This window comes from Acanthopagrus latus, chromosome 23 (genome assembly GCF_904848185.1).
Source record: "Acanthopagrus latus isolate v.2019 chromosome 23, fAcaLat1.1, whole genome shotgun sequence".
Classification (NCBI taxonomy): Eukaryota; Metazoa; Chordata; class Actinopteri; order Spariformes; family Sparidae; genus Acanthopagrus; species Acanthopagrus latus.
In genome coordinates, this window is record NC_051061.1 from 25,040,041 (window position 1) to 25,053,283 (window position 13,243).

Consider the following 13,243-nt stretch of genomic DNA (forward strand, 5'->3'; position numbering starts at 1 on the left):
TGTTGGCTGTTATAACGAGGTGCTCTCAGCCAATCAGGAGCCTTTGTACATGTTGATTTTAATAATAAATGATTCAAACTTCACTTTGTGTGTGTGTTTACGTGTGTGTTGGGCTGCATTCCATTCAGATATTGAGTTATTAATAATTTTCTTCTGGGACTTTTGATTGGATTTTTTTTTTGAAAGAAAATGACGCCTGTCAAAACATTTCTCAGTTTTATTTATTGAAACGATCAGTTTAATGTGGAGGTCACAGAGTCAGAGGTCAGTCAGAGGTCAGTCAGAGGTCAGAGGTCAGTCAGTTCAGTCGACGTCTGAATCGAACACGTCAGACTTTAACGAGCATCTTCAACCAGTCGATGTTTCACAATCTGAACTTCTTCATTTTCTCTTTCAGGCTCCTTCAGAACATTCAGGCCCCACCTCCAGGGGCGTGGTCAAACCAGGAGTGTCCTTCAGAGAAGGCGGGGCTTAACATTGAGCCTTTAATCAGATGACATCATATCACAGAGACAAACTAACCATGTGTTCAGGCGCTTCATGGAAGCAGAGAAGGCCGTCATTAACCCAACCATCACATGCCTCTGACAGGGAGCCACCTGATTGGACAGACTGTCTGTCTGATGATGACCATGATTCAGATGTTTTCACTCAATCTGTTTTTTTTTAATGTGAAAATGACAATTTAAAGTTTTTTATACTTAAAAAAAGTTTTTCAATTTAAAACACCAAACAAAAATATTTCACTGCTTAAATTATTTCTTTAATGTCACAACAAGGTATCAGGTTCAGTTTTGTCCTTCCTCTGCCTCTGTACTTTAACACCTGTTGAACAACAACGAAGAGCACCTGAACACACCTTTAACAAGTTCCTGGCATGCAATGGATTGTGGGATAGCAAGCACCACAGGAAAGGTGTCCTTTGTACTGTTATGGTGGCCCTGAAGGACAAAACACTTACAGGAGCAGATAAAAATAATAAGAGAAAATTCATTTCATTTGTTTTCATTTACTTTTATTAAAAAAATGTTCTTAATGTTTCTTTTGTTCAAATTGAACTTACACACAAACAAACACAACACTGCTTGAATCTGCTGGATTTGTCCCTCTGGGCCACCGTACAGCCTCAAGTATGTCACAAAGTCAACTTTCAGTTTCATAATTAAATGACTTTTCATCAAGCTGCTGCAGAAACCAGGCGGAGCTCCAGGGTTTGTCCATTCCTCCCCATGCCATCCGTCCACCCCCATCCCCCACTTGTCCTCCTCCATCCCCCATCCCTCTCTCTGTCTCCCCCTGGTGGCGGGGCTCAGTTCCTGCGTTGTTCCTGATCTTTTCTTCTTTGTTTTTCTTTCTGTTTCTCCATCTTGTCCAGAGCTTTTCTCTCCTTCTCTGCTGCACTTTGGATTTCTTTGATGCGACGCTTCAGAGCGCTGCGATCAGACGAACTGAGTACGCCCAGACTCTGCAGAGGACAGAGGACAGAGGAGAGACAGACTTAATGTTTTGTGAAACATTAAATATGACTGAATACATCTTCCATCAATTTCAGTTGACTTCCTGTTCAGATTTGATCATTTCCTTCATGTCTTTCTGATTCTGACTCTTGACTTTTGTTCCGACAGTGACAGTAAAAGTTTTCCGTACATGAATCGTGTCGTCCTGCACTGAGCACGCTCAGACGCCATTGGGGACGTCCTCCTCGTCCTTACCTTCAGCCTGTTGCCGTCCATCTGCAGCAGCTCCTGGCCGTCAACGTCTCTCGCACTGAATTCTGGGACGTACTGCTCCATGTTGAGTCCTCGCAGCCACTGACAGACCTGCTGAGTCGTCCACGAGGACGCCGGACAGGACGGGTCATCACAGGGCTGAGGAAGAGGAGGAGGAGGAGAGGGGAGAGGAAGAAGAGGAGGAAGAGAAGGAGGAGGAGTTATCTGACTGAATGAAGCTCAATAGTGATGCTAAGCTAAAAGCTAACTGTGTGTGAGTGTGTTACCTCATCAGAGGACTGCGACAGGGTGTGGTATGGGTGGGAGGACCTGGAGGAGGAGTCGACAGGAGGAGAGGTGGAGGAGGAGGTGTGAGGAGGAGAGAACTCCTCGCTGAGAGCCGACTCCTGACAGAGAGACATTCACAGTTAACTTTACTGTCCTGCTGGGTGAGACACCTGTCTGTCAGAGTGAGACACCTGTCTGTCAGAGAGACACCTGTCTGTCAGAGTGAGACACCTGTCTGTCAGAGAGACACCTGTCTGTCAGAGTGAGACACCTGTCTGTCAGAGAGACACCTGTTTGTGAGAGTGAGACACCTGTCTGTCAGAGAGACACCTGTCTGTCAGAGTGAGACACCTGTCTGTCAGAGAGACACCTGTTTGTGAGAGTGAGACACCTGTCTGTGAGAGTGAGACACCTGTCTGAGAGACACCTGTCTGTGAGAGTGAGACACCTGTCTGTCAGAGTGAGACACCTGTCTGTCAGAGTGAGACACCTGTCTGTGAGAGTGAGACATCCTGTCTGTTAGAGAGACACCTGTCTGTCTGAGAGAGACCTGTCTGTCAGAGTGAGACACCTGTCTGTCAGAGAGACACCTGTCTGTCAGCGAAACACCTGTCTGTGAGAGTGAGACAGCTGTCTGTCAGAGTGAGACACCTGTCTGTCTGAGAGACACCTGAGTGAGAGTGAGACACCTGTCTTTCAGAGTGAGAGTGAGACATCCTGTCTGTCAGAGAGACAACTGTCTGTCAGAGTGAGACACCTGTCTGTCAGAGTGAGAGTGAGACATCCTGTCTGTCAGAGTGAGACACCTGTCTGTCAGAGTGAGACACCTGTCTGTCAGAGTGAGAGTGAGACATCCTGTCTGTTAGAGAGACAACTGTCTGTCAGAGTGAGACACCTGTCTGTCAGAGTGAGAGTGAGACATCCTGTCTGTCTGAGTGAGACAACTGTCTGTCAGAGTGAGAGTGAGACACCTGTCTTTCAGAGTGAGAGTGAGACATCCTGTCTGTCAGAGAGACAACTGTCTGTCAGAGTGAGACACCTGTCTGTCAGAGTGAGACACCTGTCTGTCAGAGTGAGAGTGAGACATCCTGTCTGTCAGAGTGAGACACCTGTCTGTCAGAGTGAGACACCTGTCTGTCAGAGTGAGAGTGAGACATCCTGTCTGTTAGAGAGACAACTGTCTGTCAGAGTGAGACACCTGTCTGTCAGAGAGACACCTGTCTGTGAGAGTGAGACACCTGTTTGCGAGAGTGAGACATCCTGTCTGTCAGAGAGACACCTGTCTGTCTGAGAGACACCTGTCTGTCTGAGAGACACCTGTCTGTCTGAGAGACACCTGTCTGTCAGAGTGAGACACCGGTCTGTCAGCGAAACACCTGTCTGTGAGAGTGAGACAGCTGTCTGTCAGAGTGAGACACCTGTCTGTCTGAGAGACACCTGTCTTTCAAAGTGAGAGTGAGACACCTGTCTGTCAGAGAGACAACTGTCTGTCAGAGAGACAACTGTCTGTCAGAGTGAGAGTGAGACACCTGTCTGTCTGAGTGAGACAACTGTCTGTCAGAGTGAGAGTGAGACACCTGTCTTTCAGAGTGAGAGTGAGACACCTGTCTGTCTGAGAGACACCTGTCTGTCTGAGTGAGACACCTGTCTGTCAGAGTGAGAGTGAGACACCTGTCTGTCTGAGTGAGACACCTGTCTGTCAGAGTGAGACAACTGTCTGTCAGAGAGACACCTGTCTGTCAGAGAGACACCTGTCTGTGAGAGTGAGACACCTGTTTGCGAGAGTGAGACATCCTGTCTGTCAGAGAGACACCTGTCTGTCTGAGAGACACCTGTCTGTCTGAGAGACACCTGTCTGTCAGAGTGAGACACCGGTCTGTCAGCGAAACACCTGTCTGTGAGAGTGAGACAGCTGTCTGTCAGAGTGAGACACCTGTCTGTCTGAGAGACACCTGTCTTTCAAAGTGAGAGTGAGACACCTGTCTGTCAGAGAGACAACTGTCTGTCAGAGTGAGAGTGAGACACCTGTCTGTCTGAGTGAGACAACTGTCTGTCAGAGTGAGAGTGAGACACCTGTCTTTCAGAGTGAGAGTGAGACATCCTGTCTGTCAGAGAGACAACTGTCTGTCAGAGTGAGAGTGAGACATCCTGTCTGTCAGAGTGAGACACCTGTCTGTCAGAGTGAGACACCTGTCTGTCAGAGTGAGAGTGAGACATCCTGTCTGTTAGAGAGACAACTGTCTGTCAGAGTGAGACACCTGTCTGTCAGAGTGAGAGTGAGACATCCTGTCTGTCATAGTGAGACACCTGTCTGTCTGAGAGACACCTGTCTGTCTGAGTGAGACACCTGTCTGTCAGAGTGAGAGTGAGACACCTGTCTGTCTGAGTGAGACACCTGTCTGTCAGAGTGAGACAACTGTCTGTCAGAGAGACACCTGTCTGTCAGAGAGACACCTGTCAGAGTGAGACACCTGTCTGTCAGAGAGGCACCTGTCTGTCAGAGAGACACCTGTCAGAGTGAGACACCTGTCTGTCAGAGAGGCACCTGTCTGTCAGAGAGACAACTGTCTGTCAGAGAGAGACACCTGTCTGTCAGAGTGAGAGTGAGACACCTGTCTGTCAGAGAGACAACTGTCTGTCAGAGTGAGAGTGAGACACGTGTCTGTCTGAGTGAGACAACTGTCTGTCAGAGTGAGATTGAGACACCTGTCTTTCAGAGTGAGAGTGAGACATCCTGTCTGTCAGAGTTAGACACCTGTCTGTCAGAGTGAGAGATCCTGTCTGTCAGAGTGTGGCACCTGTCTGTCTGAGAGACACCTGTCTGTCAGAGTGAGAGTGAGACATCTTGTCTGTCAGAGTTAGACACCTGTCTGTCAGAGTGAGAGATCCTGTCTGTCAGAGTGTGGCACCTGTCTGTCTGAGAGACACCTGTCTGTCAGAGTGAGAGTGAGACATCTTGTCTGTCTGAGTGAGACACCTGTCTGTCAGAGTTAGACATCCTGTCAGTCTGAGTGAGACACCTGTCTGTCAGAGTGAGACATCCTGTCTTTCTGAGTGAGACACCTGTCTGTCAGAGAGACAACTGTCTGTCAGAGAGACAACTGTCTGTCAGAGTTAGACATCCTGTCAGTCTGAGTGAGACACCTGTCTGTCAGAGTGAGAGTGAGACATCCTGTCTTTCTGAGTGAGACACCTGTCTGTCCGAGTGAGACCACTGTCTGTCAAAGAGACACCTGTCTGTCAGAGAGACAGTGAGACATCCTGTCAGTCTGAGTGAGACACCTGTCTGTCAGAGTGAGAGTGAGACATCCTGTCTTTCTGAGTGAGACACCTGTCTGTCAGAGAGACAACTGTCTGTCAGAGAGACAACTGTCTGTCAGAGTTAGACATCCTGTCAGTCTGAGTGAGACACCTGTCTGTCAGAGTGAGAGTGAGACATCCTGTCTTTCTGAGTGAGACACCTGTCTGTCCGAGTGAGACCACTGTCTGTCAAAGAGACACCTGTCTGTCAGAGAGACACCTGTCAGAGTGAGACACCTGTCTGTCAGAGAGACAACTGTCTGTCAGAGTGATCTCTTCTTCTTCATCCTGTTTCTGTCACCACACCAGACACCACAGAAGAACATGTCGTGAGCTGTCCAGCAGAGGGCGCTGACAGGATGATCTGAAGTAAGACAGGTCGAGTCACAGTAATGGATCCTGATGTTACAAACATACAGCAGCCATTTTTAATTTTCTTCTTCTACTCACACATTTTGATGCAACATACACACACTCTCACACACTCTCTCTCTCTCTCTCACACACACACACACTCAGCCTATTACAGCCATTAGGCTCTCTGATGGATGTTTAATGGAGCTTTTTCCTCTGAGCTTTAATGGGTGAAGGGAGAGTGATAAACACACACACACACACACACACACACACACACACACACACACACACACACACACACACACACACACACACACATTGTTCTTACAGGCTATAACAGCAGAATATTTATCACTGACCACAAAACAAGCCACAGCTGTGCAATCGTGTGTGTGTGTGTTTGTGTGTGTGTGTGTGTGTGTGTGTGTGTGTGTGTGTGTGTGTGTGTGTGTGTGTGTGTGTGTGTGTGTGTCTGTGTCTGTGTGTGTGTGTGGTGATGGTTAAGCTAAGAGCATGCAGGATGGCGATGTGGATGAAGATGAGTAAATCAGAAAAATCAATGCAAAGAAACACACACACTGCAACCTGACACTCCGGTCTCTGATTAGCTGAATTCACAATTTGTGTTTCTTTATATTCTGTTCTCCTCTTGACAGCAAAACCTTTGTCAAGAAGACAGGAACCTTTGTCAAAAAGTGAGAAATCTTTGTCAACAATAGAGGAAGCTTTGTCAAGGGGTAAGGAACATTTGTCAAGAAGAGAGGAACCTTTGTAAACATGAGAGGAACCTTGATCAACAATGGAGGATCCTTTGTTAAGAAGACAGGAACCTTTGTCAACAAGAGATGGACCTCTGTTAACAAAAGCGTAACCTTTATAAACAGTAGAGGAACCATTGTCAAGAATAGAGGAACCTTTCTATACAAGAGAAACCTTTGTCAAGAAGAGAGGAACTCATATAACATGCAGGAAACATGAGGAGGTCTTGAGTTTGTTCCGTACCTGTGAGTGGGACTTGCGGGGTCTCGGAGAACTCAGAGGGGTGTTTTTGGGGGAGCAGGGGGGCGTCCCGGAAGAGGAGAGCGACCCCCGTCCTTCAGTGAACCAGGAGAATGAAACGAAGGATCCCGAAGACCGAGACGGACTCTCAGATGGCTCTCTGAGGACAAAATAAAGTACACATCCATTTGTTTGTGATGACTTCCTTCATTAATGTTTGTTGATTCTTTTAAATGTTGGCGTGTCAGAATGGAGGTTTGGTTTGTGATGGACAAACCTGCTGCCCACAGAGAGGCGGTTGGACTTGTCTTTCCTCACCCGGATATACGAACGTCTGAGAGTCACGCTGACAGATGGACACATGAACATGGTTACTGACTTAGTCTGATAAACATTCTGCCGATGTCGACAATAAGGTACTTTAAACTGTCTCTCACCCAAGGTCCAGGAAGCGTCTCTTGGTTTTCTTATCGAAGACGACAGTGGGACTACCTGGATCAGCCGGACTCGTCTCCCGACTCGAGTCAGAAACCAACACTAACGCACACGGGTATATCAATAAAAAATCAATTTAGGATAACTAATTGTACTCACACAAACACAGAAGTGTGTTCTTAGGTGTGTTCTCTGGGCACCTTCACTGTCGGGCCTCCTGCTCCTCCTCATGTAGACACGTGAGCAGTCGGCGGAGGGGCAGGACCTGGATGGCGAGCTGCTGGGTGTCACCAGGGCCTCCTGAGACGTTGCATTGGTCAGCTGATGGTACCGCCCCCGCGGGGGAGCAGCCAATGCCGCTCCTTCATCCTCTGGAGAGTGACGCACCTGAAAAACCGAAGACAAGCTAGTCTTGCATCGCCACTTCCTAAATATCACTCTGGGATAGGAGAAAACTTTGGCTTGTTTGTATTCAATCATAATCATTATTGGCGGGGCTAAATTTAGGATGCAGCGAGGATGCACCTGCCTGTAAAATTGTGCCAGGTGAATTTGTTTTGTGTGTGGCGAGTTGTGTCACTTAAATGGTTAAATCCCTCCAAAATAAAAGATAAGAGCTGCTAGCTTGTTTCTGTTAGATTTAGCGAGCAGGCTACTGTTAACTCACCGTTTTCAGCATGACAGTCATAGCTTGGAGGCTGTTGTTGTAGCAACACAGTTACAGAGAAGCAATGTTCATTTTGGTCGTTTGTATCTCAGTGTTGGGGTTAGCATTAGCATTAGCATAAATAACTACATATAGTTGTTTGAGCTCTGATTGGTCTCACCAGTGATGTGTCAAAGGAGAAGCCGGGGCTTCGAGCAGACAACAGAGAATCAGGAGACGGGGAGGAACCTCGCATGGCCAGGTGTAGAGGTGAGCGAGCCGAGTGTAATGGACTGTCCTGTTAACACACACACATACAAACACACACACACACACGCACCCACACTTTTGTTTTGCTAACTGCAGTCATTTGATCATCACATCATTCTTCCACCCATCAACATGTCTGTGTAACCTCCATCCCACCGTGGCGTACCTTCCTCTCCAGGCTGTCATCGCCCTCCGTCGAGCTCACGCTGTCACGGTAACGGGACCGAGAGGGGCGGTGCCTGCGAGCTTTGACGGACAGCTGGGCGCGGCCCTTCTGGATGCTGTTATCCAGCAGCTCGGTCTCCGGGATCGCCTCGTTCAGATCTGAAACACACACACAGGTAAACCAACTCACCTGACCCTGACCACCGTGACCCCATTCACCTTTTTTTCAAATATATTAAACTTTAAATAATTTATTTTTACTGCAGAAGTAAAAACACATCCAGTCACATGATGTCAGAACAGTGACTTGTCATAATGACTTCATCTTCATCCTCGTCATCCTCCCCCTGAACCCATCAGAGCCAGAGCTCATACACACACACACACATGCACGCACACACGCACAGTGGTAACAGTCGCTCACGTCGCTGTAAACGGCGCTTTAATTCACAACGACACGAACCTGAGTGCTCGTGTGATGTTTGTTTGCAGGTGTGTTGTATGGACACATAATTCATTCTTTAGACTCTGTTTCCAAAAATACTCGTGTGCATGTGGACGAGTCTCACCTGAACTTTGACAAGAGACGGGTCACAAACAAAACGTCTTCGGGTTGACTCATAAAAATATGACCTGCTCAGGAAATGTCCAGACTTGGTGGATTTTTAACAAATAAAGTCAGAAAATAATCCAGGAGTTAAGCGTCATCCAGTATGACCTTAGCTGAAAAGTCAAATATTGATAATGTAAAAGATATAACATAAATATTGTATAATAAAATATAATTGTACACCGACAGACGAGCACGAGAGCAGCTGATGATCCCTGACAGGCTTCAGGAGGCCGGAGGGAAACTAACCGTCAGAGACTAGTTCACCTCAGTAACCCAGTGATGTCATTACGAAACAATCACACAGGTGTGACGAAGACATGTTGTTCTGGCCGTCTCTGAAAATAGAGGATGTGTTGACGTTAAAAGGAGCAGTATGTCAAAACTTTAGTTTAAAAGATCTCAGGACTGACAGAAATGATGAACAGCAACAACAGTTAGGATGTTCTGCACAGCACATATCTCTAATGAAGTTAGCATGCTAACCAGCTAGCGCCTCAGAAGGTAACAGCAGTCAGTTAATGCTTAATTATGACTGAAACAGAAATAGTTTTTCCATAATCAAAGTAAAAGTGAGGAGTAGAACTACCTCTGTGTGTTTTACTGCCTTCTTTAATTGACATTTTTTTCAGAAGTCTTTTTAAGAGAATATTAATCGTTCCTAAAAATAAATGAAGCCACATTTTAACTCGCAGTGTGTTTGTGAGTCTGCAGGTGTTTCAAATGGCTTCAAACTCATTCTGTCAGTTCAGGAGAATATAAAGACTTCCTGTGTGTCTCCTCCCCCACAACAAGCTGACTGCACTTTATTTCCCAGGGGAGACATGAGGGGGGAGACATGGAGGAGGGGAGGAGGAGGTAAACATTAACAGAGGAGAAGAAGAACAGAGAGAGGAAGATGTGAAGCTTTGATGGTCACACTGAGAGAGAGAGGAGAAGAGAGGAGAGGAGAGAAGAGGAGGAGGGGAGGAGAGACATGCGATGATGTCACAGACTGGAGGCAGACTGATGTTGTCTCTCTGTCTCAGTTTGTCTCATCAGTGGACGGCTGCGTTCGCTTCACAGCTGTTTGCCTTCCAGAGTTTCACAGTAACTCAGACTAACAGTGAATATGAAGGAAACACAAACATCTGACAGCAACTCTCAATAAAAGATCCTGGTTAAGAAAACAGGCAACCTGAAGCCACCGAGGTCTTCATTCGTCTTCAGTGCTGTTTTACTGTGAAGCTCCGTCTTCTACGACACTTTTGTAGCCAGTAGTATTTATTTGTTAAGTAACTGAAGCTGTCAGATGAATGAAGTTGAGTAAAAGTTGTATTATTTCCTTTGAGACATAGAAGAGTAACGGACTGAAGGAAAGTCCAGTACCTCAGTAAATGTAGTTAGTTACAGTAGTTGTGTGTGTGTGAGTGTGTGTGTGTGTGTGTGTGTGTGTGTGTGTGTGTGTGTGTGTGTGTGTGTGTGTGTGTGTGTGTGTGTGACTCACCGAACACGTTGTCTGTATCGTCCAGTCCGGCAGACATGACTCAGCAGTTTCTGTTCAGAGATGAGAATGAATGAATCACCTCACTGAGCACAGATCAGAACCAGGTCCTTCAAGAACCCTACAGAACCTCCCTCCACAAAATATGACTGTAATTATAATCTCAAGATTTTAACATGAAACAGAAAAACGTCAACAGGGACTGATCTTTGATTTTCTTTATTTTGATGAATTATGTACAGATAATTGACGCTGCTAAGCATGACCGTCATCAAGGAAAGTGGCCTTTTTGCCTCTGATTCACATATTTCGTATCACTCCACACTCTACAATCTTTGCTCCGCAAGTAGTCCGTTCACTTATCACTCAGCGTATTCGGTCGCTAAGCAACGTCAGCTGATCTGTAGTCTATTTCATATCGGAAAAAACATACTCTTAGGCCACTAGTACGGATGAGTTTCACATTAACTTTAATATTTTTGGAAAATACGGTGATTTCAAGTCTTGGCAAAAGGCCGAGTTGTCGTCACCACTCAAGAAAAGAAAAAGAGAGGAAAGCAGCGAAGAGGGAGAATCGAAACGACACGTTTTGGTTGACAGAGACGTTGATAAAATAAAAGAGGATGGACACGAGCTGAACACAAACAGAGCAGCACGGTATGGGCCATGTCAGTTTAATCGATGGTTAGAGGAATTCAGTTTCAGCAGAGGATTGATCAGCTGTGTTCTAAAGAATGTTCTGTTCAACATCTGTGTCGTCGGTTTGGTGAACTGTATTTCTCTGCTGAAAAACACTATGAATGGTACCAAATACATTGTAAAACGACACACTGTGTTAAGTTGTTTTTTGTGTTCTAAGTTATATATATATATATATATATACACACACATATATATATATATATATATATACACACATATATATATATATATATACAGTATGTATATATATATCCTCCTCTCCACTCTGACTGAACACTGCTGACTCAGTTCTAACCTGGTTCACATCACACGTCACAAATCACAACTTTCAGGTCACCTGGAACGGCTCCTGGTCCAAACTCTTTTTTCTGGAAACTGGTGTCCCTCAAGGCTCAGTATCAGGACCGGTTCTGTGTTCACTGCACACTAGATCACTGGGCTCTGCAGTCACATCTCATGGATTCTCTGACCACTGTTCAGCTGACAACACCAACTGTTCCTCTCTTTCCCCTCATCCTCCTCCACGTTGTTACGCTCATCTCTGAACGTCTGCATCATCTCTGCTTGGACAGCTGCTCACCACCTCAAACTCAACCTGAGTAAACCTGAACTCCTCTTCATCCCGGGACAGACTGTCCTCACATGGACCTGTCAGTCACTGTCCAGGTCGTAACAGTATCACCTTCATCGATGGTGAGGAACCTGAGCGTAATCCTCGATGACGGACTGTCCTGCACCCCCAACATCACTGCTGAGGCCCGATCCTGCAGATTTGTCCTCTACAACATCCGCAGGATCTGGTCTTTCCACACAAAGGACACAACGCAACTCCTGGTCCAAGCTCTGGTCATCTCCCTCCTGGACTCTCAGCCTCTGAGACTGAACCACTGCAGTGTATCCAGAACGCTGCAGCGCCTCATTTACAATCTACCCAAAGTCTCCCATGTGACCCGCCTCCTCCGTGACCTCCACTGGCTTCCTGTTGTGGCCCGCGTCTGATTCCAGATGATGGTTCTAGTCTTCAAGTCTGTCAACAGAACTGCACCGTCTTCCTCCAAACCCTGGTCAGACCACACGGCCCAGAGAGCACTGCACTCTTCTACATCAGCAGCCGGCTGGTACCGCCATCGCTGAGAGCAAACAGAGCTGCTCAGAGAAGTCACCACTCTTCTCTGTTCTGGAGCCTCAGAGGAGGAACTGAGTCCAGACCAGCGTCAGGACAGCAGAGTCTCTGTGTCTGCAGCAGGAGACTCCAGATTCTGGATCTTGTTGGTGGAGCCAACAGGAGAGACACAAGTGCACGTGCTCAGTGGACCTGATAACCAGGAAGTAAAGCTGGATGTGAGGAACCATTTGAACTGTGTCTCTGACTCATTAAGACATTTTCTAACAGACTGACAAAATCAGCTTTCTTCTCAGAGAACATCCATGAACACTATGCTTCTTCTGGTGGAGACTGAGTGACTGGATATAAACAAATATACAAGTTGGTCCCCACAGTTAACTGTCTCCATGGCAACAGCACACTTCCTGGTTACATCACCCAAAAACATCATGAGAAATGTTGCATCAACACTTAAATCTTCTTCCCCGAACATGAGCAGAAAACCAAAGGAAAAGTGTGAATGTGGTCCGTTTAGAACCACCCAACAGAACCACCCAACAGAACCACCCAGCAGAACCACTCAACAGAACCACTAGGTGCACCGTGGCTGAGAGAGAGAGAGAGAGGTCAAGCGAGGTAGACCAAGAGGAGGAGAGAGGAGGAGAGAGGAGGTGGCAGGTAGCCCAGCTGAAGGCCATCTGCTGCCTCACCCTGCAGACGCTGAGCAGACAGATGGACTCTGTGGACGTCCTGTTCTCAGGATGAGAGTCGCTCGACCTCAGAGGAGCTACGACACTTAGAAAAGAAAAGGAAGGAAAATAAACCAACTCTGACTTGTTGTAGTCGTGATGACTAATAAACAATCTGCAGCACGAAATACAGAAACCAACCTGCTCTAGTTTCACCTGACGCTTCGTTCTGTCTCGTTTCTGTGACAAATAGTTTTGAGGTGTTTCATGATTGTTTGTATGTAATCTATATGTTGACCTGTCACCTGTAGATTCAAGGTGCGTTTTGTGTCATGTCGTGTCTTTATATATCATATTATATTTCCTCACAGTATCGTGATGGATCATGTCGTACTGTCACGTTGTTGCATTCAGCGTCTTGTTGTGTCACGTTGTGCGTCTCACTACATGTCGTGTTGTGTTGTTTTATGTCTTCAGAAAAACCT

At 46.6% G+C, this 13,243-nt stretch overlaps 1 protein-coding gene across 1 annotated transcript in view; it reads right to left on the bottom strand.

Moving 5' to 3' along the window:
- Positions 1-202: 202 nt before the first annotated feature.
- samd14 (sterile alpha motif domain containing 14) overlaps positions 203-13,243 on the bottom strand; it is a 13,832-nt gene continuing 791 nt past the window's right edge. The window contains exons 2-11 of the mRNA XM_037087600.1: positions 10,266-10,315; positions 8,171-8,328; positions 7,916-8,032; positions 7,289-7,475; positions 7,091-7,190; positions 6,931-6,999; positions 6,657-6,813; positions 1,997-2,116; positions 1,713-1,868; positions 203-1,465 (exon numbers count right to left, since the gene is read on the bottom strand). Coding sequence (XP_036943495.1) covers positions 1,310-1,465; positions 1,713-1,868; positions 1,997-2,116; positions 6,657-6,813; positions 6,931-6,999; positions 7,091-7,190; positions 7,289-7,475; positions 7,916-8,032; positions 8,171-8,328; positions 10,266-10,302 — 1,257 coding nt within the window. The 5' untranslated portion in view covers positions 10,303-10,315 and the 3' untranslated portion in view covers positions 203-1,309. The remainder of the gene's footprint in view (positions 1,466-1,712; positions 1,869-1,996; positions 2,117-6,656; positions 6,814-6,930; positions 7,000-7,090; positions 7,191-7,288; positions 7,476-7,915; positions 8,033-8,170; positions 8,329-10,265; positions 10,316-13,243) is intronic.